The sequence below is a fragment of the Herpailurus yagouaroundi genome, unplaced genomic scaffold (assembly GCF_014898765.1).
Source record: "Herpailurus yagouaroundi ecotype Mexico unplaced genomic scaffold, PumYag 184, whole genome shotgun sequence".
Classification (NCBI taxonomy): Eukaryota; Metazoa; Chordata; class Mammalia; order Carnivora; family Felidae; genus Herpailurus; species Herpailurus yagouaroundi.
The window spans coordinates 37,395,415-37,423,062 of NW_024412415.1; the positions used below are offsets into that span (position 1 = coordinate 37,395,415).

The 27,648-nt window shown below is 36.6% G+C and overlaps 1 protein-coding gene across 8 annotated transcripts in view; it reads left to right on the forward strand.

Moving 5' to 3' along the window:
- Positions 1-27,648, forward strand: part of NEO1 (neogenin 1) — a 242,602-nt gene that overhangs the window by 46,626 nt on the left and 168,328 nt on the right. For all 8 annotated transcript variants that reach the window (XM_040493211.1, XM_040493210.1, XM_040493204.1 and 5 more), the window contains exon 2: positions 22,019-22,336. In XM_040493211.1, the coding sequence (XP_040349145.1) occupies positions 22,019-22,336 (318 nt within the window). The remainder of the gene's footprint in view (positions 1-22,018; positions 22,337-27,648) is intronic.

Genomic DNA, 27,648 nt, shown 5'->3' on the forward strand with positions numbered 1-27,648 from the left:
ACTTGGTTTCTTTTACTTTATACTTTCAAGGTTCATTAATGTTGTAGCTTGTATCTGTATTTTATTCCTTTTCAGGGCTGAATTATATTCCACTGTATTGCTCTATCACATTTTATTTATCCATTTATTGTTTAGTAGATGGGGTGTTTCCATGTTTTTATTTTTTGGCTGTTATAAATAATGCTTCTGTGTACATTTGTATACAGTGATTTTTTTTTTAAGGTTTGTGTTTTTTTGAATCTGAATTGAGAGCTACATAATAGGTTGGTATGTGTTTTACATTTCTTTTAAGGTATAATTATCCCCCCCACCTTACTTTATATGTTAAAATTCATTTGTTGAAGAACCTGGGTCATTTGTCCTAAAGAATTTCTTCTCAGTTGATATGTTGTTGATTGTATCCCCATGGTGTCTCTTACTGTATTCCTCTGTCCTTTTTATTTTCTCTTAATTGTTAGTTGGATCTAGAGGCTTGATTCATTTCAGGATTTGTTTTTATTTTTGTTTTATTTTGTGGGACTACCACATAGGTGGTGGTGGTACATACTTCCATGAAAAAGCATGTAATATGTGATTGGGTCTGTTTCCCTGTTGCTCTCAGTCACCAGTATTTAGCAAACTGTGTCCTATGGGTCATATCTGGTCTGTGGCCTGTTTTTGTACATCCCATGAGCTCCTGTTAGTTTTTATATTTTTAAAGTATTGTAAAAAAATGGACAGTTAAAAACAAAAGAGAATATGGGACAGAAACTGTATGTAGCCTGCAAAGCCTAACATATTTACTATCTGGTCCTTTTAAGAGAAAGTTTGCTGACTCCTGGACCAATGATGTTTATTGCCTAGAGCTGTCAGTTCATTAGGGGTTGCAAAATGGTGATATTGTATCATTCCCTTCTTGTTAGGTGGAATACTTGTATAAAGAGAAACTTACTTTCATCAACAGTTTTATTGCCATAAGAAACAGTTAGATTAGGAAAATGCTTAGTTCTTTCACTTTTACAATGCCAGTTTTCAAAATAATGGTTTGGTTCTGGAACGTTCTCTAAAGGTGATGAGTTGTGGGGTTTTTTGTTTTGTTTTGTTTTGTTTTTTTTGGTTTTGGTTTTTTGAGAACATTATAAAGTAATGGAATTCAGCATATTTGAATGTTTCAATTTGTTGCATTATTATCATTATCGATGCTTAAATGTGCCATATTTGGCCAGTAAAAACTTCTTAAGTCTGTTGTGATGACCCTAGTCATCATTTGATAGCTTTTTGTTTTCTGATCTGACAAGATGTTGCAGATTCATTTCATGTTCCAATTGCACACCCGGAATTAGCCAGTTTTTTAAAGATTCTTTTGTGTGGAAAATGGAGCTTAGAGCCAAAATATCTATGTGGAGAGTATTCATTGCTACTGGCTGGGTCATTGTTACTAGGTCTTTTCAGTTAAGTGAGCTAGGAAATACATATTTTTTAGAAAAGTAAAATACAAATTCATATTGGTTCTTAAGATTAAAACTGAGGGATAGATGGTTTTTTACTTTATTTCATTGATTTTTTTAATAGTGATTCAACACTTCTGTACATCACCAGGTGTTCATCATGCCAAGTGCACTCCTTAATCCCCATCACCTATTTAATCCAGCCCCACCCATCTCCCCTCTGGAAACCATCACTTCTCTATAGTTAAGAGTCTGTTTCTTGGTGTGTGTGTGTCTCTCTCTCTCTTTCTTTTTTTCCCCTTTGCTCTTTTTTTTTTTTTCCTTGACTGACTTATTTCACTTAGCGTTTTCTGTAGCTCCATCCATGTGTTTGCAAATGGCATTATTGCATACTTTAAAAAGAACAATATTGATAAATCTCCAAACATTATGCCAAATGAAAGAGGTCAGACACACGGGATTGCGCATTCCCATTGACATAAAGTTCTAAACAGGAAAAAATAACTGACAGTGGTGGCCTGGGGGAGTTGGTGAGTTGCCTGGGGAGGCAAGGCAATTTGGGTTGAGGGGAGGTTGTCTGTCTTGGTTGGGGCTGCATACATGGCATATGCAGTTTTCTAAACTAATCCGACTGTACCTTAAAAATGAGTACATTAATTTTATAGCATGTAGATTGTGCCTTAAGATCGTTAAATTTTTTACACTTATATTGGCTTAAAAAATGTTTTTATTTAAATTCCAGTTAGTTATCATGTGTATAATTATTTTCAGGTGTACAATCTGGTGATTGAACACGTCCTCATCACAATATGTACACTGCTTAATCCCCATCACCTACTTAACCCATTCCCCCACCCACCCCCCTCTGGTAACCATCAGTGTGTTCTCTATAGTTAAGAGTCTGTTTGTTGGTTTGCGCCCCACCCCCCCCCCCCCCGTTTTTTTTCCCTTTGCTCATTTGTTTTTCTTCTTAAATTCCACATATGAGTGAACTCATATGGTTTTTTTTCCCTCTGACTGGCTTATTTCACTTAGCATTATACTTTCTAGCTCCATCCATGTCGTTGTAAATGGCAAGATTTCATTTTTTTAATAGCTGAATATTCCACACACACACACACACACACACACACACACACCACTTTTTTATCCATTCTTCTATCGATAGACACTTGGGTTGCTTCCCTATCTTGGCCATTGTAAATAATGCTGCTATACACATAGGGGTACATGTATCCCTTTGAATTAGTCTTTTTGTATTCTTTGGGTAAATACCCAGTAGTGCAATTGCTGGAACTAGGGTATTTCTGTTTTTAACTTTCTGGAGGAACCTCCTTACTGTTTTCCAGAGTGGCTGCACCAGTTTGCATTCCCACCAACAGTGCATAAGTATTCCTTTTCTCTACATTCTCACCAACACCTATTGTTTCTTGTCTTGTTGATTTTAGTCATTCTGACAGATCACCTCATTGCTTTTTCATCTATATTGTGTTTATTCCATATTGGGAATCCTGTTCTCTGTAATGTTAATGAAATGACTCATTTGCTCTATTCTACAACACACATGTTCACATACCAGTCTCAGAATAACAGTACCAATAGTAATTGCAACAAAGTGTTTATTAAAACAGTTAAAAAATTTTTGCCATTCTTTTGGTCCTTAGGGCATGTTCCACTGAGTATAGCTTGGTTGTTGTGTTCTTAAATTCTCTTACGCTAGTTCCTGTCTGGGTGGTTATAATGATAACTAGAGATTTAAATTTGTTTCACTTCTGCTTTCAGTGTTTAGGGATTTTTAAGATTAGTTTTGTATTTTATTTTATTGTATTTTATTGTATTTTATTGTATTTTGTTTTATTTTATTTTATTATTTTATTTTATTCTATTTTATTTTATTATTTTTTGTTAATGTTTATTTATTTTTGCGAGAGACAGGGACAGAATGTGAGTGGGTTGGGGCCAGGGAGAGAGGGAGACACAGAATCCGAAGCAGGCTCCAGGCTCTGAGCTGTCAGCACAGAGCCCGACGTGGGGCTCAAATTCACGAACTGTGAGATCGTGACCTGAAGCCGGATGCTCAACCGACTGAGCCACCCAGGCGCCCCAGTTTTGTATTTTAAATATGTAAAATATTTGCACAATCCCAAAGTCAAATCTATGAACAAGTTCTGTTCAGAGACATCCAGCTTCAATTTCTTATCTCCGCTAACCATATTTCCTCTCTTGTATGGGTTAAAAATTATGTGTGTGTGTATGTCTAGTAATATCCTACCTTTCTTAGATAAATATACCCACTTTTCTCCAACCTTGCTTTTTCACTTGATTTACTATAGAGATAAAGTTATTCTGTCATCCTGTTTACAGCTGCATAGTACCTCATTGTGTCCGTGTACCACAGTGTGTTCAGTGTGTGCCTTGTTGTTGGACATCAAGATTGTTTCCAGACTGTTACTACATGTAGTAGTGCCGTGAATAGTCTTGCTTGTACCTATTTTCATATTTGACCAGTGTATCTTTGGGATAAATTCACAGACATAGGATTACTAAGTCAAGGGGCAAATACAGTTATAATTGTGTTAGATGTTGCAAACTTTTTTCTATAGTGGATATGACATTTTGCATTTCCATTAGCCTGTTTCCCTATACTTTGCCTACAGAGTATGTTAAACATTTGGATTTTTGCCAGTAGGTAAGAAATTTGTATCTCAGTGTAGTTTTAATTTGCATTTCTCTTATTATGAGTGAGGTTGAGTATCGTTTAAAGTGATTAAAGACCATTTGCATTTCATTTTAGTAACTAATTCTACATCTGTGTGAAAATGGTAGGCAGTTACAAAAGCACAGAAAAGTCTTATTTTACTCCCACAAATGTATTTACAACTGCTTGCTTGATATATATGTGGCTTCATTGTGAGTATTTTGGGGTTTGTGTCTTATCTTTCTGATGCTGTTAACATCTTTCTTGGATTTTTAAGTCTTCTTTTCTCCTCTCTCCTCCCCCCCCCCCGCAGGATTACTTCATATCAGAAATATGTTATCAAGAGATTAAGAACTCAATTAATGAAATATGAATTCATGACTTAATATGACAGCTTACTAACGTAGGCTTGAATTAGCTTTAGGCTAATTAACAAGCTCTTGAATTCAGTTTATTTCTGTCATTAAAGACACAGCTGAAAGAAGAATTCTAGAACCTGGTCTACAGACCTTGGGAAATGATGACATGATCTTTCTGAAACCTGTTTATTTTGCAGTGAGAGCTTGTGCATGCACAGCTTTCTTTGCAGAAAATAGCTTTGATATTATAAGATTCATTATTAAGGATTTTTGGTGTTATGTTCTTCTCTTTTGCATATATTTGTTAGATTGTCCTGTGGGATTTCATAAATTTTTACTTCTGTTTAGTAAAGCTGCTGACAGCAAAAGCTTTCAATAAATTATTCATGTGCAATTTGTTTTCTACGTTCAAGAATTAATGCATCTTTACTCAAAAAAAATTTTTTTAGCTGAACTTGGTAACAGTTTGTAAACATATGGTGGTATAGTCACATAAAATCTGTAATGCTTGTTTTCCATGTGAAAAAAGTACTCTATTTGCAATATTTAGAGCAGTATCAGCTCTCTAAAACATAGCTGATTACTGAAGAATAATGGAAAAAATAGCTTTCAAAAATGTGAAATAATTACTCAAAAAAAAAATTGCTGCTCTTTCGAGATGTGGGCCACTAAATCTTAACGGTTTTGCTTGTTCTCCATTATCCGTGCACTTAACATACTCACTTTCATTCATTGAAAACTTTAGGTTTTGTTTTATAGTCTTCATTGCAAGTCTGTCATGTTGTGGAAAATGTGTCTGTCTGGCTTACTTTCTGCTGTCACTTTCAGTTCTTCAACTTCTTCGTCTCCGGTGGCTTCTCTTTCCTGCCACTTCAAGCACCAGCTTCCAGAATTGCACCCTGGGCCGGTCATCCCTCGGCAGCGCTGAGATATTATTAAAATGGTATCACAGCCTCACCAGTCTCCTGGTTTCCCAGGTTTCTCCCGTTGTGCTGGCATCAGTTTTACCGATTTCAGTTCACTCCTGTGTATTTCCTTCCCTGTCTGTCGTAGATTCCATTGACAACCACTTGCTGATATCTTCAAACCTCTTACTTCATTGTCACTTGCTACTCCTCTTCTTAGAGAACTTCAGTTTTAAATGTCTGCGTTCTCTTCCCTTTATAGTCTGCAAAACCCTGTTCTCATACTGGCACTTCTTTAAATACAGTTACCAACCTAACTGTTCCCACAGTGCAGCCCAGTAATCCCATTCTCCCTTTTGGATGCTCCCTTCCATTCTCACTGCAGCCCTTTCAGATGTTTGCCATCACCTGCAGACCTCTGACCCTTCCCGACAGCACAGCCTACCCACAGCAGCAACGGTCATACTCACCTCCTCCGTCAGCAACTGTACGAGCAATGAAGTGTGGCGCCTGGGACCCCACACCAGGCTTATTCATATCCTCATCTTTCCTTCCTGTTACAACAAAAGAAGTGTCCTTTCCCTGATCCAGAATAATTGTCTGACGTTGTTTTCAGTATAGACATTTAACGCTTGAAATTTCCCTCAAAGCATTACTTTAGTTACATTGCACAAATTTGACATGCTGTATTTTCATTTTCACTAAGTTGAAAACATTTTGTAATTTCTTGTGTGATTTCTTCTTTGATCTGTGAGTTATTTAGAAGTATGTTGCTTAGGGGCACCTGGGTGGCTCATTTGGTAGAGCTTCTGAGTCTTGATTTCAGCTCAGGTCATGATCTCATGGTGAGTTTTCCAGCTATCTGTTACTAACTTCTAGTTTAATTCCATTGTGATTAAGAGATATACTTTGTACAATTTCAGTCCCCTCATCTGTACATTAGTAGTCATCCACAGATTTGAGGGGACTCTTCTGCCAAACTCCAAAGTTCATGTGCATCATTCTCTCTTTGCAGGTCCCTCCTCTTTTGTACTCTGCAAATTGTAGTAACCTTGGCCTCCCCACTCTGATCTGTTTCTTTAACTGTGAAGTTTCAGAGGTCTCTTTGTTTTTCCCTTCTCATGTTAAGGACTGGAAAGATAGGATATTTACAGGCTGTAAGATGGGGTGATTTTAGGGCTCATCTTGTTTGCGTCCTCTCTCTCAGGGGTCACAGTCCTGTGTTTCACGATGTCCAGTGTCTGAAAAGCATTGTTTCATTGATTTTTGTCCAGTTTCCTAGTTGTCTATGGCAGGATGGTAAGTCTAGTTCCTGTTACCTCATTACGGCCAGAAGCCTGAATCCTGATCTTTTGGCCTGAATATTCGATTTCACCCTTTCTTCTGGTTCTATCTGTCAGCATACTCCAGTCTCTCTTCCACTACAGAGAATATAAAAGATGACCAAGCTCAGATTTTCTTTATCTGCCAGTCTATTTCTCCTCTGCCTTTTACAGCCAGACTTTTTGAAAATGGTCTCTATATCTTTCTCAAAAATGTCGCTTGCAGACTGGCAGAATTCACATCACTTGCACAGTTGTTAGAAATGTAGAATTTCAGGGGCGCCTGGGTGGCGCAGTCGGTTAAGCGTCCGACTTCAGCCAGGTCATGATCTCGCGGTCTGTGAGTTCCAGCCCTGCGTCGGGCTCTGGGCTGATGGCTCAGAGCCTGGAGCCTGTTTCCGATTCTGTGCCTCCCTTTCTCTCTGCCCCTCCCCCATTCATGCTCTGTCTCTCTCTGTCCCAAAAATAAATAAACGTTGAAAAAAAAATTAAAAAAAAAAAAAAAAGAAATGTAGAATTTCAGGCTCCTCCCTAGAATTACTGAACTGGAGTCTGAATTTTAAGGATTTGATAAGGTGATTGATATACAAACTAAAATTTGAGAAGCGCTGTTGCACATTTTATAAGCTCTGTTTCTTCATTTTCCATCTTGTTCCTGAGTGCATTGTAATGTGGCATCTGTCTTCATGACACCACTAAATTTGCTCTTGCCCAGGTCGTCAGTGAACTTCTTACTGCAAATCCAGTGAGTGAGTGTCCATTTGTATTGTACTCTCAGCAGTTCATCCTCCTTCTTGAAATATTTCTTTGGCTTCTGGGATGCCGGTTTCTTGTCCTCTAATTTATGTGACTTTTGCAGGCTTTTTTTCTGCCTTTCTCTTAAATGTTGGTGTTTCGCAGAATGTGGATCTTGGCTTCATGTTTTACATTTCTTATTATATCTCATTTTCTCTTGCGACTTCAGTTTCAACATATGTCTCCTGAGTGGAATTTGTGAATTCAACATGAATCTCTGCTGAGTTCCAAGCGTGTATGTCTTCCACATCCATGTACCATAAACACCTTAAACTCCCACATCTACAGCAGACACCATGATCTTCCTGACTGTGTCCTCTTCCTCGGTGACTGGCACCTCCATTCAGCCATTGTTGAGGCCAGAAACTTGTCAGTCAGCTTTGACTCCTCCACCGCCCTTACTCTACATTTACTCACGCTCACTTCCACATTTAATCATTCTCCAAGGCTTACTGATTTGACCTTAAGAATTCCTCAGATCTTTCGCCTCTTAGTCACTATTGCTACTTTCCAAAATAGGGCTTTATCAGGCTTCCACGGAGATAACTACAGTGGCTTCCTAACTGATTTCCTTCTCTCCAGCCTTGTCTCCATTTGGCAGCAAGCAAAGTAAATAAGCATTTACTTATTAAAAGTAAATGTGATCTTCACTTTTCATCTTAAAGCCCTTGCCTGCTTACTAACTTCTTAGCATATAAAAATCCTTATAGTTTGGTCCTTGCCTACCCACTTCTGACTTTCTTTGAGTACTTTGCCTCTTCCACCTTGTTTCTAGGCTTTTGCACCTGCTGCTCCATTGATGATGCATTCTGCTCTTTACTAGCTGGCTCTTACTAATCCCTTAGGTTTCATGTTGGGGACACCTGGGTGGCTCTGTCAGTTGGGTGTCTGACTCTTGATTTCAGCTCAGGTCACAATCCCAGGGTTGTGGGATCGAGCCCCACATCAGGCTCCATGTGGAGTGTGGAGCCTGCCTGAGATTTTTTCTGCCCTTCTCCCCCACTTGCACTGTTTTTCTCTAAAAGTTAAAAGAAAATTAAAAATCACATTTTGCATAGGTGTCCTCCCTGACTGTCTAGGCCTGGTTTGTTTCTTTCTCTGCATCTTGTACACACCCTGTAACGGTTCCCACCACATTGTTATGATTGTGTTTCTGTGAGCCATGATTATATCATTGTGTGTTTCCACTGTCAGCACTCTAAGAGAGGGTACTAGTGTCTTCGTGTTGTAATTAAGGTGCTTAGCATCCTTCATTCAGTCAACAAATGTGTATTGAGTACCCACTATAGATACCAGACAAGGTTCCTGCTCTTATCATGCTTGTATTGTGGGGATGGGAGTGGATTAGGGTGAAGTAAGAAATAATAAACAAATTTTTGTTCTTATACATAGTAGATCTTTAATAATTTTTTTGGAAAACTAGTGTATAAATTATTATTTTAATAAGCCCTTGAAGTCCATAAACCTTTGATGTTATTGTTACTTCAGCTCTTGAAATTTTGCTCTCTAAGAATTATTGCACCTTTTTGGATATAGTGAGCTGTGGTAATTAGGTTATTGTTCAGAGCCTTTTACTCTACCTGATCTTAGTTTTATTTTATCTAGTTTCCTTGAACAGAGCTGAGGTAATGAAAGGCTATTAGAGATACACTTTAGAAAGAGTGAGAAGTGATGTTTAACTTCAAAAATAGAAAAAATAAAATAAGTTATTTTAAATAATAATACATATAAATTGTTAAATAATAATAAAGGTCAAGGCCTTGATCCTAAAATCAGAAAAATTTCTCCTCAAATAGCTAAAATATACATTTAATAGTAGATTATCTGAAATTGGCAGAATATTTGGAACACTTTTCTTAAAGTGCTGTCACTTTATCAGTTTGTAACCAATTATATGAAAATGTGGTATTCTATTTATTTAAAAATCTTATGTACCCAGAGTTTCAATTAAGTACTTTCTGTAAGCATCACAAATTTTAACTAACTTAAGCAAAAAAGGAATTTATTGGAATGATGTCAAGTAGTTTAAAGGATCAGTGGAAATACTAAAGAAACAAACAAATGCCCACTGTATCTTTTAGGCCAAAGAGATTAGTGTTTAAGCTAAATCTAAGCTTTAGGAAATAATTCCACAAATCTAGAATTGAAGACATTCTATAATACAGCTGTCCTGGTCTCTTCAAAAAGAAGTCAGTGTCATGAAAAACAAAGGCAAAAGGACTGTTCTACATGAAAAGAGACAAAAGAGGGGCTCAGTTGGTCAAGCCTCCAACTCTTGATTTCAGCTCAGGTCATGATCTTATGGTTCATGAGTTTAAGCCCTGCATCAGTGTGGAACCTGTTTGGGATTCTCTCTCCCTCCCTCCCTCTCTCTGTCTCTCTGTCTCTCTCTGTCTCTCTCTGCCCTTCCTCTGCTTGCACACACACACACACTCTCAAAATAAATAAATAAACTTAGAAAAAAAAGAAAAGAGACTAAAGAAACAAAAACAATACTAAGTGAAGTTTTGTTCGGCCTTGGGCTTTAAGAACATTTAGGGAATATTGGGTAGATTTAAATTTTGAGTATATTAAACAATATTATTGAATGAATTTTAATTTTCTTAGATGTGATTAATGGTACTGATATATAGGAAAATACCCTTATTTATAGATACTTTCACAATATTAAAACTTTGAGAGGAAAGCTCTGCATTAGGCTATTGATGATCTAAGGAATTATAAAAATACCAGAAACTATGTGACATGTAGCATGTACTCTTAGGCATTAGAACACAAGAAATTCAGAAAGGTGGAATTAACTAACCAAGGAGAGTTAAATTTAAGGAAAAGTAATCTCTTTGGCCTAAAAGAGTTGGTTGAGTGTCCAACTCTTGATTTCAGCTCAGGTCATGATCCCAGGGTCACAGGATCAAGCCCTACGTTGTGCTCCTCACTGAGTGTGGAGCCTGCTTGAGGTTCTCTATTTCTCTCCCTCTGCCCCACTCATGCACTCTCTCTCTTTCTAACATAATAATAATAATAAAACAATATAATAATTCTTACTGCATCCCATCAGGACACATATCATGTCAGGTTGTGTCGTTACTGCTAATACTGAATTTGATCACTTAGTTAAGGTGGTGACCACAAGATTTCTGTCCCATGTGAAGGTACATTTTATCCTTTGTAATCAATAAGTAATTTGTGAATTACACTCTGAAATTGTGTGAATTGCAGAAACCTCTCACCCATTTCATCAATAAAGAATTGATTTTTTTCTGCAATTTTTGATTAAAAGTTGCTAAAAAATTTAGTTTCTAAATAGACATTTCCGAGTAGGTATTAAAGAGAGGGTGCTGATAGTTGCTTAAAATCTTTTAGTTTTTACTGTTTAGATAGTCAAACTCTATTTGACAGCAAAAAGAGTTTTGCTTTGCTTTGATCCCTCACATCTACTGTCATCATTCATAATCTTTTACCCTTTGCAGAAACAGTGCAACTTTTTTTTCTTTAAAAAGAATTTGTTTGTTTTAAAGCATATTAATGAAGGGTAGCATCTGACAAGGAGAAATACAGTGCAAACCACATACATAATTTAAAAGTTTCCAGGTACCACATTAGAAAAGTAAAAAGAAACTGGTGGAATTAATTTTAATAATATATTTTATTTAAATGACTATATCCAAAATATTTTAAGATACTATCAGTATAAAAATTATTAATGAGATGTTTTATTTTCTTTGTGTGTATGTGCATGCACTAAGTCTTCTGAATCTTATGTGTATTTTATACTTAAATCTTAATTTAGATTAGTCACATTTCAAATTCTCAGTAGCCACATGTCACCAAGTGCTACTATATTGGATAGTGCAGGTTTAATGGTTATGATCTTGGGCACAGGAAAGCCAGAGACTAATTTGATTCAAATCTTACTTTCTTCATGGCTTTGGGCAAATTACTTTTTGTGGCTCAGTTTTCTCATTGTAAATGAGGATAATAATTCCTACAACAAGGGTTGGATGACTTACTATAGGTTAAGCACTAGAACAGTAGTGGCTTTTCGGTAAATGAAAACTATTATTTTTATATCTTTGGACTTGGTCCTGTAATTCTCATTCTTAGAAGTAAGCTTGTATTTTGTTAGGGAAGCTAGGACTAGATCTTAAGATCCCTTGCTGTTTTGGATCTTACTATTTCTTGCCCTCAGTCTCTTACTTTCTGTCTTCTGTGGTGAATTTATAAGCCAGTAAGATAAACTAGATTTTCCAGGCCAGTTTTGATTTCAAGTGTTCTGTCATCACCATAATTCATTGAAATGAATGGGAAAACCTGATAGCTCTGCAGATGGCAATGAGTTATTAAAAGATTTGTCACTATGATTAAAAAACCTCACAGAAGGTTGAGAGCTACAGTAGTCAGGATTGTTAACTTTCTCTCTGTAAAACCCATAAATACCTCTCTACTACAAAAGCCTATATAATTATAGCAGTAAGATGAGATATTAGCACGTGTAGTAGAGGCAGTCCTGTATATTCATGAGTGTAATTGTATTGGAGTTTTTTAGAATGTGTTTTAAAATAGATAACTATCGGGGCACCTGAGTGGCTCAGTCAGTTAAGTGTCCAGCTCTTGATTTTGGCTCAGGTCATGATCTCACTCAACGGTTTGTGAGTTCAAACCCTGCATCAGGCTCTGCCATGATAGCATGGCGCCTGCTTGGGATTCTCTCTCTGCGCTCTCTCTCTTTTTTTCTCTCTCTCAAAATAAATAAACTTAAAACAAATAACTAATAACTATTCATTTTCATATTAGGTCAAAGTAACTATAGATGATTGAAAAAGTATTTAATGGAGGTGCTTGGGTGGCTCAGTTGGTTAAGTGTCAGACTTTGGCTCAGGTCATGATCTCACAGTTATGAGTTCAAGCCCCACTTTGGGCTGTGTGCTGACAGCTCAGAACCTGGAGCTGACTTCAGATTCTGTGTCTCCCTCTTGCTCTGCTCCTCCCCCATTCATGTTTGCTCGCTCTCTCTCTCTCTCTCTCTCTCTCTCAAAACTAAAAATTAAAAAAAAAGAAAAAGTATTTAATGAAGGCCTGCAAAGGAGATATTCTGTTGAAAAAGAACTTAACAATTTACTGTGATAAAACATTTTGTACCAAAAATGCTAGTAAAATACTGTATTGCTCATGGTAGAAAAATATGATACCACTTAATAATCAAAGAAGTATTAAAATACAGTATAAAACAGTGTCACAATTCATACCTTTGGAACATACCTGCAAGTTACTTTTTACATTATCATTGAGCCCATATTTTCATCAGTATAGTAGGCAAAAGTGGAACTGAAAAATACTTTGTTTCAGACGTTGAAAATACGCTGCATCAAGTATTGGGTAAAATGTCTTACTCTTAGGAAAATCTTCTTACCACAAATAACAAAAAGTTGCTCATAAGATATTTTCGTGGAAGTTCTATGTAATTAATATGAAAATTCTAACATTTTTCTCACCTAGCATAATGAAAAATGACCAGTTCAGATTTTCCTATTTTGAGCTGAAATATAAGTATTGCTAGTATTGTTGGCATGTTGACTAAGACTTATTAACATAATTCTCTAGGACAACTCTTAGAAAATTTCCATGTAACTATTCAGGACATTGGTGGTTGGTATTATTTTTAGGTTATCAGATTGTGCCTACTCATCTTGACAATCGTATAGAAGTTACCATAAAATATTAATGATACTTTAAAAAGTGTTATTGAAACATTTTTACAAAGGGCAGATTTGTTTCTTGGTGCTTTAAAAAATATTTATTTATTTTGAGAGAGAGAGAGGGAAAGAGTGTGTGGGAGAGGTGCACAGAGAGAGAGGGAGAGAGGGAATCCCAAGCTGGCTCTACTCTGTCAGTGCAGAGACCGACATGGAGCTCAAACTCATGAACTTGAGGTCATGACCCTGAACCAAAATCAGGAGTTGGACACTTAACTGGTTGAGCCACCCGGGCACCCCACAAAGGACAGATTTGAAATCATCAGGATATAAATTTTTGAGGCTGATTTTAGAAAACCAGTAGAGACTTGATGCAAAGTTACTGAGAATCACTAATACGTAATTACATCTTGGCCCAGGAGCCTTTCTGACCTGTAGGATCCTGAAAAGAATGCAAACAAAAGGCAAAAACAAATGAAGGTACAAATAAGCAGGACTTTCATAAAGTCTAGCCTTCTATCAGGGAAGAAAGATAGGCCTTAAAAACAGAGAGAAAGTGAATTGCTAGAAAAGAGCACGTAAAGGGTAGGATTGGGAGACTGGGACCTTCACAGAGATAGTTGTAGAAGTGACCGTTGAAACACAGAAGATGAGACGGGAAGAGTGGGTGCAGTACAAGTTCAGGCAGGGGGGACAGCAAATGCAAAGACTTTCAAAGGGGAAAGAACATGGCTTGTTCAAGAAATTGAATAATGGGACTGGAGCTTATTGAGTTAGTGGGAGCACGATGTGAGATTAGGTTGCAGAGAGGCAGGGACTAGATCTGAGGCCCTTTTTGCATGCCGTGGTGATGAATTTACGTTTTACATTCACTGTAATAGAGGAGTAGTGGTTTAAAAATTAGGCAGAGGAGAAAGATGATCAGACTTGAATTTTAAGATCACTTAATATTATTTTATATGTAATTGTAATTGTCAAAATGTGGTTCAAATGAAAAAATAAGGTCCATGTTATGCATGGCACTTTGTAAAATGTGATTGGTGAAAACTAAGGTGCTAGATGTTAGCAGTTTGGGAGAAAATACTGTAGGTTTTTGGACTGTTGAACTTTTTTTTTCCTGTTTTTCTTCCAAATTTTAATGTAAATTTTAGTTAACATTCAGTGTAATATTAGTTTCGGGTGTAGAATCTAGTGATTCATCCCCTAATACTCAGCATGAGTGCTCTCCTTAATTGAATAGTTAACTTTTTATTGAGGACTTGTTACCTGCCAGGCAATGAGGTCGGTGCTTTATACCTGTCTTCAGGAGAATTTTTTTTTTTTTTTTTTTTAATTAAAAAAAAATTTTTTTTTTCAACATTTTTTATTTATTTTTGGGACAGAGAGAGACAGAGCATGAACGGGCGAGGGGCAGAGAGAGAGGGAGACACAGAATCGGAAACAGGCTCCAGGCTCTGAGCCATCAGCCCAGAGCCCGACGCGGGGCTCGAACTCACGGACCGTGAGATCGTGACCTGGCTGAAGTCGGACGCTTAACCGACTGCTCCACCCAGGCGCCCCCTTCATGGAGACTTTCATGCAAGGAGGGCATGGCATTCTTTTTCCTGTTTTATAAGAGAATGTCAGACACAGAGAAATTAACTAGAACAGCAGAGGTAGAATTCAAAGTCATGTCTGCTTGACTTCATTTTACAAAAGAGTTTTCCACCATGACTGGTTTTTTTGGTGGGGAGAGGGGAGTGGCTGAATAATAAAGAAATGGAAAGCACTCTTACTATAACAGATGTTTCTTGAATAAACAAATCCAGATATATTTTGTTTTGGGGGAATAGTTTGGAAAGTAGATGCTACAAATGAGAATAATCAAGTTGAATTTCCCTTTTAGGATAGTAGTAGCCTGAAAAAGAATTTCAGATTCAGCTTCGCTTAGAAGTTGACGTCCACTGTTTTTAATGTTTTAACCAGTACCATCAAAGTTCTTCAAAGCATATGTTTATCAGGAAAGTAGGACCAGCCATATGTAATATTAACAACTAACCACTTGCCTTTCTTGAAATCCCAGGAGAAGAGTTCTGCATGTTCTGTAATTGAGTCTTTGGAAGAACTGGCTGTTCAGGGCAGACAGGGGATGAGCTCTGGAGCTGGGAGCACTAATTGTTATGTAGCAAAACAGGGTGGAAGACATTGAACTCTGAAGTATTGCTTGTTCTTGGACATTTTAAAAAATGGTTTATTTATTAGAGAGAGAGTATGCGCAAGCAGGGGAGGGGCAGAGAGAGAGGGGGAGAGAGAATCCCAAGTAGGCTCCGTGCTGACAGTGCAGAGCCTGACACAGGACACAGACTCACCAACCATGGGATCATGACCTGAGCTGAAATCAAGAGCCAGACGCTTAACCGACTGAGCCACCCAAGTGCCCCAAGTATTGCTTGTTCTTAATCAACAACATGAATGTATTATTTTGTTGAGTCCTTTGAATGGAGTATTGTTTTACTTCCTAATTTTTATACTTTCTGATTATAAATTGAACTTGAAGCAGGAAAGCCTGAACTGTATGGTGATTAGTGGACACTAAAGAGTCAGGAAGGATGAAATGTAGGATTTACAGACTGGATAAGATAGGGTGGTCAGAAGTAATGTTATTAAGGAGTAAAGTATGAAGTCCCTTTGACATTAGTCTCCTTAGTTTATAATGAAGACATAATTTTCATAGTATGAATAACAATTATACAGGATACTTGGCATTGGTAGGTGTGTAAAAAAGGCTTATCTTTCCATCCTGCATTTCTGCTGCTGTCAAACTTAGAACTTCTGTGGGTGATAAGGCATTTTTTTCTGCTGGTATTCAAATATTGTATGTTATTTTTTTACTCCGGGCATGATAAAATTTAGAATTATTGTCCACGCTGGTGTGCAGTGAGTGTATGATTTGTTGATATTTGGGGGTTGGGGAAGTACAACTGAAATAAGTTCCCTGTGGATATTTTCCTTTCATAAGATGGAATTCTATCAAGAAGTGTGAAATATTTTATCAAAAAGTGAGGAATAGTCTATCAAGAAGTGAGAGCTATTCCATTAAAATGTGAGAAATTTGCAGAGACCTGGGAGTGTAGAAGAGATAAGACAGGATCATTAAGCCTGTTTCAGAATAATGTATAGTGACTGTGGTCATAGTAAACTCAAATTAAGCAAACTTAAGTGGATAGGGAATTAGGACCCTGGTGGGAAGTATAGGCCAGTTTTTATACAGAATCAGACAAGGAGTTAGTGTCTGATAACTCTTCTAACTGTGACAAAGGAAAAGTGGTTAGAGAAACTGTGATAGATCTTAAGAAAAAAAAAAATTATGTTGCTAGCAAAGTATTGTTTACTACCACCACCAAGAAGTTATTTTGTTATTAAAAAATAAAAAAATGACAAGAAGAATGGATAAGCATTTGTTTATATTTTAAGAAGTAAGCAATACAGAAATCCGTGGAGTAAAAAGCCTTCCCCCTGTATGCACTCTGTCAGTAGTTGAATCAAGTACTTTCCGCAGGAGAAAACACTGTTATACTGTTCAGTGCTTATTCTTCTAGCCTTTCTCCTACATTATTTACATTTAAATATATGCTTACACACATATGTGTATATATATTTTTATATCTTACGTATTTTTTTAATATTTATATTTTATGTATATATTTATATTTTATGTCATACTATACACATTTTGAACTTGAGTATTTTTTATTTATATATTTTGACAGTTTTTGAATGTCAGTATGTAAATATGCCCCACACTTTTCATATTGTCCCCCTCCTGTGCAGACTACATATAAAAATGAAAATAGCTTTTTTTTCTGCTTCAGCAGTACTATGTTTTATGTAAAATATTCATGCAGTCGCAAAGGTGAAAGAAAAAATTAAAAGTTAACTGAAATCTCACCATCCTGAGATAATCTGCATTTTAATGACTAGTTTTTAAAAGATGTATCCCTTTATGTATTCACACAAGCGTGAACATACAGAACTGCCACATACACGTAATAATATTTATAAAGGGATTATACACACCAGCTGATTTTTGTCATGAAATTATTTTCTAGGTGCTTGGGGATTTTTATCTACCCACCCCTCCATGTCCTTCCGTCCTTCTCGCAGTAATAACCTGATACACTTTCCTACTTTCTCAGTGCTCATACAGTCATATGCACATGACATTTCATTATTTGTACTTGTCCGTATTGTTCCCTTTTCACAGAATTCACTCCAGATCAGCTAAAACATAGCTAACTTATTTTTTTGCTGGCTAAATATTCTAAGGCAGGAGTCAGTAAACTATAGTTACTGGATCAAATCCATCCTGCTGCTTGTTTTTATAAAGTTTCATTGGAACACAGCCTCCACTTTTCTATTGAGTGCTGTGACTTTTTAAATTCTTTATGTTACATATGATATATTTCCTCCCAGCCTTGTCGTATTTTGCTTTGTTATGATATTTTACCATAATTTTTTTTTTTTAATTTAAATGCGGGGTTCCTGGGTGGCTCAGTTGGTTGAGCATCCGACTCTTGATTTTGGCTCAGATCATGATCCCAGGGTTGTGGGATCAAGCCCCACGTTGGGCTTCATGCTGAGTGTGGAGCCTGCTTAAGATTCTTTCTTTCTCCCTCTCCCTCTCTCCCACATACATGAGCTCTCTCTCTCTCTCTCTCTCTCTCTCTCAACAAAATTTAAAAAATAGAAAAAATAAATGCAATGAATTGAAGCATATCTATCTTTTCTAGCTTTGAAGTTCCCTGTTTTGATTTAAAAAGCTACCTGACTCCGGGTGCCTGGGTGACTCAGCCGGTTGAGTGTCTGACTTCGGCTCAGGTCATGATCTCACAGTTTGTGAGTTTGAGCCCCGCGTCGGGCTCTGTGTCGACAGCTCGAAGCCTGGAGCCTCCTTCGGATTCTGTGTCTCCCTCTCTCTGCCCCTCCCCTACTCATGCTCCGTCTCTCTCTCTCAAAAATAAATAAACAATGAAAAAAAATTTTTAAAGGTTATCTGACTCGAGGGTTATCCTTGTGTTTTCTTAAAATTCTTACTAATTTTTTCATAGGCCTGGAATGTATTTTTCTGTATGTATATGGGCGACATTATAGTGTAGTGTGTTTAACATCACAGGCTCTGGTTTTGTTATTTATAACCTGTGTGACCTTGGACAAGGTAACATTCCTGTGCTTCAGTTTTCTCTTCTAAAATGAGAATAATAGTACCTATCTCATAGGATAGTCATGGCGGTTAAATGAGTAGTTAGTTTGTAGAGAATGTTTAGAGCAGTGTCTAATACATAGAACCATGTTTGTTTTTCTCCCATGTGGATAACCAGTTGTCCTAGTAACATTCATTGAGTAGTTCATCTTTTTCCCCATTTGATATAAAATTCTACCTCTAATGAATGTTAAGTTTCTAAATATATATATATAGATATATATAGCTCTATTTTGTGACTCTCTAACCTGTTATGTGGCTCTGTTTATCTCTGCTCTGGAGCCATAGTGGCTTAATAAATACTGAAAATTGATGAGTGCAGTCCCTTTACCTTGTTATTCTAAATTATTTTCGCTCTTCTTGGCTTTCTTTGCTCTTATATATAATTTTTTAGAGACTCATCAAAGTTTGCAAAAACCAGTTCATTAGTAAGTTTTATCATAAAAGATAGTGATACTAATGGCTAGTATTGGAATGGAAATAAATACTTCAAGCAATGGAAATTTTTAGAAGCTGGTAAAGATACCATCGATTGTGGTAAGTCGGCATTATGAATATGGAGAATAAAGATATGTAGAAAGATTGTGAGCCTCTAGTTCCCAAACTATATCCCGACATACCCCAGGTACCTCACAGAACTCCCAGGCATATTTTAAGCTGTCTAGGGAAACACAGCGACATCTGTTGGACACTGTGCAGACTCGTAGGTGAGAGGAGTTCCCAGTTTCAACATTTGATTGTGCTATCTTCATTTCAGTGCTGTGATGTTTGTGAAATTGGGTTTTGGTGGTTGCTGGGATACAAACCAAGTACCATGCAAAAGTCACTGTGGAGCCGGAAATGAGGATGGCAGTATCCAATCTGATTTCAAGGTTTGAGAACACGTGCAGTATCCAATAGGTGTACACACCCCATAATAACTAATTGTGGTTAATTAAAAGTTGAAGTATTTTTCAATGTATGTGTATTATTTTTTCAGCAAGGTACTAACTTGTTAGGACATGAATAGTTCTTCATTTGTTTGAACCTAACTAATTCCTAAACAGAACTGTTAGGTATTTCTTTTAGCCTAGGGAATTCATGAAAAAAATTACTAAGAAAATAAAGGCACCAGGAGCCAAGAAAATTTGGAAACTTCTGTGCCTGAACAAACAAGTTATTACAAATATTTAAAGATTAAGAACATTTGAAGTGCTGTGTAGGTAGAGTACTGTATGCCATGCCTGCTTGGGACAGGATGAAACTAATCTTGTCTGGGTACCTGGGACAGACAGCATTTCTGAGAAAGTAGTATTGAAGCTGAGCCTGAAGGAGGACTAGGAGTTAATTGGGGAGGGGTGGTGGTGGGAATGGCTTGTGTGAAGAGGGCAGGAGCTGCAGGGGCCGACAGGAGTGTAGCATGCCTTACAGGGTGAGGGGACAGTGGTGCGGGGGGACGGCTGGAGAGTAGGCAGAGGCCAGGTCATACAGTCACATGGAAGTCCAGCTAGGGAGTTTATTTAGATCTTTTTGTAAAAGACAGTGGCAAGCCTTTGAGGGATTTTAAGTGAAGGAACAATATGTTAGGTCACTGCCTGTTTACTGAGGGAATAAAATACAAAGAGGATATATGTAAGTATTTAAGTAATGCTGTATTCTAAGTAATGTAGAGTACATATTTGTAAAATTTGAAGTGCCTTGATTTTCAAAGGCATTTGTAAACTTTCATATAATTTAAAAACTCTTGGAAGACATATACTCTTGTTCACTGTGGCTGATACGGACTTTTAAAATGAAAGAAAATCAAAAGTATGATAGAGTGTTTAGCTGTAAAACATTTACATTTATGTAATTATTACTTTTTTAAATGGCAGAAAGTTTGTCCAAATTTTAAAATTAAATTTGGTTTGTTAATAATTATTTAAAATTGTTAATTTGCATATTTTGATTGCCAGTCTAATACATTTATCTCTTAAGTTCCTGAATTGTTTAATTTGGGTGGTATAATAAGATGTAATGTTACACAGGAATGGTGTAAGAGTAATTTCTCTTAGTTTAGGTGTCATTTTGTACTGCCCTGGAGTTGATATTTTTATTTATTTTGCTATAGTACCAATATAACATTTTTTACTGTAATAAGAAGCAAATCACCTCAGCTTACTTTTGAAAAATTCCCAAGGTTATTTTCAAGAGTTTTAAGTCTTGAAGAATCAATTTCATAACCATCAAATAGGGATGGGACCCATCTCTGGCTTTTGGGGAAGGATGATTAGTCTGTTTGGAATTTGATTAGCATTGTAAGTGTTAGAATTATTTTATTTTATTTATTTTATTTTATTTTATTTTATTTTATTTTATTTTATTTTATTTTATTTTATTTATTTTTTATTTTATTTTTTTTTAATGTTTATTGTTGAGAGAGAGAGAGAGAGAGAGAGAGAGAGCAAGCATGAGTAGGGGAGGGGCAGACAGAGAGATACAGAATCTGAAGCAGGCTCCCGTCTCTGAGCTGTCAGCACAGTGCCCGATGTGGGCCTCAAACCCACGGACTGCAAGATCATGACCTGAACCGAAGTCGGACATTTAAACAACTGAGCCACCCAGTTGCCCCAGAAAATTTTAAAACAAACGGGTATTATTCCCTTCCCTCTGCCAGTGTGTTTCGTATTTAGTTAGAACTATTGTTTCATAATGTAATAAAGAGCTAGTTGCATCCTTAAATTTACAATGTAAATAAATTTAGATAAAGGGGTGTGTAGATATATTTTAAAAACAGTCTTGGTTTCATTTATTTAACTAAACTTCCCTAATTGTTCACATGAAGAAATCTGATTACAACTGATTGTAATCTGACTGCAAGGGAGTTGGTTAGTACTTTTCTTGAAAAAAAGAGGTAACGCTTGGACTTGGAAAGCTTTCTTTGGCTGAGAATTTAAGGGTTATAGCAGAAATTTTTTAAATGAAATCACAAGAGTACTAGCACAAAGCTGAAATTTTTTATAATCTTGGGATAAAAACTTCTTAAGCATAACAGATTTATTTCTATGTAGTTAAAATTTATTTTCTTACGATAAAAATAAATTCAAAATGGAAAAAGGAGTATTTGCAAAACATGATAGATAATACCCAAAGATTGCCAAATCAATAGGATGAATGATCCACTAGAAAAATGGACAAAGCGTAGGTATGGTGAATTTTGAAAGAAATACAGCCAGTAAACATACCTTATTACTAACAAAGAATCATTTCAATTTTATGCTTCCTTTATGTTTCATAGAAAAGTTCACTTTGAATACAATAATTTTAAATATTTATAAATCCCATTGTAGGGTTTGAAATAAAGCTTTTATTAAATATTCATGTAATTTAACAATGATTATCTCATCTGGCAGGGTCTTTTTTTCTCATCTTCTAAATGGGTCAAATTTTGATTTCCTCATAAAAGAAATTTTATTAGACACTCATGGTGAAATGACTGTTACTATGTATCATATCCAAACAGCATAATTATTCGACAATAATTTTTGTCCAAATTATATTTTCTTACAGAAATAGAAGAAGAAAGTTTTGCTTAACTTTGTTCTTTTCATTGTTTTTATAGGATCCAGCGTTCGAACATTCACTCCATTTTACTTTCTGGTAGAACCAGTGGATACACTCTCAGTTAGAGGCTCTTCTGTTATATTGAACTGTTCAGCATATTCTGAGCCTTCTCCAAAAATTGAATGGAAAAAAGATGGGACTTTTTTAAACTTAGTATCGGATGACCGACGCCAGCTTCTCCCAGATGGGTCTTTATTTATCAGCAATGTGGTGCATTCCAAACACAATAAACCTGATGAAGGTTATTATCAGTGTGTGGCCACTGTTGAGAGCCTTGGAACGATTGTCAGCAGAACAGCTAAGCTCACAGTAGCAGGTAAGTTTTTTTTTTAAGTAATTTATGTATATTTTCAAATTTATGAAAGGTATATCTTGATAAAAAGCATTATCATCCTGGAGTTTTCACTTAACTGATTACCATAAATAAATTCATTTAACAAATACCAATTGAGCATCTAGTGTGTGCATGGGATTATGCTAAGAGTTGCTTAGTGCTGTAGGAAGTAAAATGCAGCACTTTACCCCTTTCTATTATTTAAATTGCTTACAGTTGCTATTTGAAGTATTGAGTCAGTTCTTTTTTTTCTAACTTGGAAATGACAGAGGAAGTTGTATAGGAAAATTGATTCACTGATTGCTCAATTATCTTCCCCAGCATAACAATTTAGTATGGCTTTGTAAGACTTGCAGGATAGTCAGAATCTTGGTTCCTTTATGCCCCAAGCAAGGAACTGACATTTAATTGGATTATTTGAAAACCTATAGGATATAGGTATTAAGGTGAAGAACAGAAAGTTGTAAAGAGAAATATTCACTCCCTTTTAGAACATTCTTATTTGAAGAATAATGGAAAGTGTAAACTGAGTAAGTCATGCTTATTTTGTATTAGATACTTATATTCCCCAGGTCCATGTTTTTTCACTTGAGTACTAGATGAACTAGTTTTTGTTAAGGGTCACATTGTACAAAAATTGTATCATGTTGGGACGCCTGGGGGGGCTCAGTCGGTTAAGCGTCAGACTTCAGCTCAGGTCATGATCTCACGGGTCATGAGTTTGAGCCCTGCATTGGGCTCTGTGCTGACAGTGACAGCCTGGAGCCTGCTTCAGATTCTGTGTCTCCCTCTCTCTCTGCCCCACTCCTGCTTACACTCTGTCTCTCTCTCTGTCTCAAAATAAATACTAAAAAAAATTTTTTTAATTGTATTATGTTTAAGTCTTATATATATACTCGTCTTGGTAAAATGCTAACATGTAAAAAAAATATGGCTGCATGAATAGTTCCCCATTTCATTGCCACTCTAGGGTGATGGTTCCCCATCTCCTGCGACTTCGCAGTATACTTGTTCATTCATTCAGAGTATGATGATGCTTTTTCTCTTTGGAACCAGATACTCCAAGCTGAATTTGAGTGTGATATAGAACTACTGTAATTATTCCATAATCACAGATTGAGGATGGAAAAAGAAAAGGGTGAAAGAGTCACTTCTTTTGATAATTAGCCTTTCCTCTCTTTTTTTCCCCCCCCTTCTTTCCTTCCTTTTTCCCTTTCCCCCCCTCTCCCTTCTTTCTTCCTCTAATCTACTTGTCAGGCTTTCTCCAACCTGTTGATAGGTAAGTTAGCATGATGACTGCCCCTACACTGTTACTTAGGTGAGCTCCTGTTTATTGTTTACATTTTTAAGCTGGGCTTTAATCGTAACTCCTTCTTCTCAGCTGTCTCCCACAACCAGTTGCCAAATCCAGTGAATTCTGCTTCCTGGTTTCTTGTATGTGATCCTGAGGCCACTTCTCACCATCCCTCACCTTGTAACCATCTGGTGCCTCATTCTTTCCCTCTTCCAGTCCAGTGGTCAGGGCTCTCTTCTCACCCTTCAGTAGCTCCTCAGTGACAACATCAAGTTGATGTCTAAACTCTTACAGGCCTTGTGTCTTTTCATGAGCTAGTCTCCACTTCTCTAGCTTCATTTCTCAACATTCCACCCTGCCCATCCCTGCCCTCTACCCTCGTCAGCAGGACCACCTGCAGCACATTTTAAGCTCTGCCAGTACTGAACATTTCAAATCCCTTTTATTCTTGGTCTCTGGCCTTTGCTCATGGCTTCCCCACTGCCTGTTAAGCCTGTCCTCTACATTTTCCTCTTTTCTACTCTGCTAGGTTTGTCCAGCCTTCTTTTTAGCTTTCAAAGCCTTCAGGAAATATTTTTGGCCTAATGTAGTGTAAACAGCCAATTTTAATATGGTATAATCAATCCTTTGGCTGCAGACAAGATTCTGTAGGAAAGTTATTTAACTCACTCATGGCCTTGAGTATCAGAAGGTAATAATATCTCAGCTAAGAGATGAATAGAAGTTCTTTTTAATAGTTGCATAGTATCCATTGTATAGATATACTGTGATTATCTAAAGAAAGATTCCCTTTTTATGAAGTTACATGGATAAAAATTGTTTGATATTATAGGCAGTACTGTAGTGAACACTCTTTTCTGTAAATCTTTTCTGTAGAATAGATTACTGGAATAAGTAATTCTACTAATTGCTGGATCATAGGATATACTGTGTGTGTGTGTGTGTGTGTGTGTGTGTGTGTGTGTGTGTGTGTGTAGAATTTTAAAAAGAGCACTGAACTGTTTGGCTCTCCCTCAAAATTTTAACCATAAAGTTACCATATGACTGAGCCATTCTATTTCTAGGTGTCTACCCAAGAGAAATGAAAAGACAGTATGTACAACCATTGTACATGACTTGTTATAGCAGCATTACCTGTAACAGCCAAAAAGTGAAAACAACCTACATGTCTGTCAAGTGTTGAATGGATGACCAAAATGTGGTAAATACGTACATGGAATGTTATTCAGCAATAAAAAGGAATGAAATTGTGCTATATACTGCAACATGGATGAACCTGAAAAACATGATACTAAGTGAAAGAAGCCAATCACAGATCATGTGACTTCATTATATATATATATGTGTGTGTGTGTGTGTGTGTGTGTGTATATATATATATGTGTATATATATGTGTGTGTATATATATATATATATAATGTCCAGAATAGGCAAACACAGGGGGCCAAAAAGTAGATTGGTGGTTTTCTAGGGCTGAGGATGGGGGAAAGGAGACAAGGGCACAGGAGATTGGGTGAGTGAGTACAGGGAATGTGGAATGACTGCAAGTGAGTACAAAGTTTCTTTGGGGGATGATGAAAATGTTCTAAAATTAAATTATAGTGATGGTTGCACAACTTTGTGTGCATACTAGAAACTGTTGAATTGTGGACTTTAAGTGGTAAACTTTATGGTATATAAATTGTATCTCAATAAAACTTTTTTTTTTTTTAAGAGACTACCAAATTGCCATTCTAAAAGAACATTGGTTAGTGTTCTTTGGTTACAAGCAATACAGACCAATTCTGGCTAAGTCATGTAAGAAGGGGAATTTTTGAAAGAACACTAGGTAGCTCATAAAATGAAATTTGAGAAGTCTTCTCTGCACTCATTTTTCCACAGTAGAAATTTTTGTTTTACTGCCTGAGCAGTAGCCTGGCTGTGAGTGTTTTGTGCCTAAAGGTGGAGGAATTGGGTGGTCTGAAATCAGACACTGTTAATCTTTTCTTGTCAAGCCTGTGTCTCGCTCCCACTCCAAGTCTCTGGAAGTAGCAGGACAAACTGGCCCCCTGCTTGTGAGCACAGGAAGCCCCAGCGATTTCTGCCTCATATGTCCGTACTAGTTCCTCCATCTGCTTTCCCTATTCAGAAAAAAAAATTGATTCGGGTCTGTGCCTATCGGGGGATAATAAGGCAGACATGGTAAAGTGTTACCAGCTGAGTGATCTGAGCGAAGAGTAGATGTGTTCCTATTCAGAAGCTAGACAACCTGCAAATGTGCCATTTCCATGTGGATTAATTCTCCATCATGAAACTACAAAACCTAGAACTGTTTCTCATAATTTACTATGGTCATTAGTCTTTAAAGAAACATTTTGTTGTGTTGTTAGCATCTCAGAATCTTTTCAGATGTTACTGTTTAATAACAGTAGCTAGTATTTGAGTATGTGCCAGGCAGTGTGCTTTATATGAAGTGTGTTAAGTATTAACCTTTTTAACATCCAATGAGGCCTCTTATTGTTCTCATTTTATTGAAGAAGAAACTGAGGCTTCCAGGTTAAGTAGCTTGCTAACGTCACACAGCCATCAAGTGGTGGGGTTGGGATTCAGATTCAGATTGCGTGACTCCACAATTTAGGCTCTTAACTACTGCATTCCGTGTATCTACAGAGTATTTATGACTGCATTCTTGTTAATATTTTATTTTGAAATAATTTCAAGCTCATACAATTATTGCAAGAATGAAACCAAGAAATTACATCTGCTTGTCACTCAGATCACCCAGCTGTTAACACTTTACCATGTCTGCCTTCTTATCCCCCAATAGGCACAGACCCGAATCAGCTTTTTTTTTTTTTTCCTGAACCATTAAGGGTAAGTTGCAGACACTGCCTCCACTGAAATACTTCCATGTATATTTCCTAAAAACAAAGATATTCTTCTAAACAACCATCCATCAATTTTAGGAAATTAACCTTAATACAGTACTACTGTAGGGACTGTTCATATTTCACTGGTTGCCTCAATAATGTTCTTAATAGCAAAAACCAAAAACAGTATCTTTGTCCCTCCCCCACTCCTTTCTGGTCCAGGATTACATGTTTTATTTGGTAGTTGTGTCTCTTTAGGCTCTTTTGGTCTCCAGTCATTCTTCACTTTATCCTTATCTCATTTTGTGTTTTCTGGTTTTCCCCTATGAATAGATTCAGGTTTTGCATTTTGGGGAGGAATATCACAGAAGTAAGTGATGCTGTGTTTTTCTTAGTGTATCTTATCAGGAAGCATACGATGTTTTGTTCCATTACTTGTAATGTTAACTTTCATCCCTTTGTTAACATGGACTGTATTAACAAATATATATAATATGGACTATATTAACAAAGTAATGAAAGTTAGTGCTCTATTTCTCCACTGTAAAGTTAAATATTTTGTACTTTCATTAATTAGTAATATGTATTTTGGGAAGAGCTAATTTGATACTTTAATAATATCCTATTCATCATCCATCTTTCACCAACAAGTTTAGCATCCATTCATTATTCTTTTCTGTGTTAATTATCATCATCCCAGATTTAGCTAGAGGAAACTCCCTTCAGTCTGACTTCTGTGTACTTTTGGTGATATGTTCATGTTGTTCTTTGAATGCTTCCTTACTTCTGTCATAGGATGTTCCAGGTTTATCTTGTACTTTCCTTATTCTAGTCCTAGAATGAACTTCTCCAAGGAGCATTGGTTCCTTGTAGTGGAGAATGTATTTAGAAATCAAGATTGTGTCACCATATCTACTCATTGCTACTTAGGTGGCATTGATTTTGAGCTCTCTCTGGATAGAGCTAGGAAATGTGTGTGTGTGTGTGTATATATATATATATATATATACACACACACACACACACACATTTACATATATATTTGTTTATATTTATACAGACACATACATACCTATGTGTATATCTCATATATATTTGTACACACACATAACACTCATGTACACACACACAAACGTATGTGTATATCTCC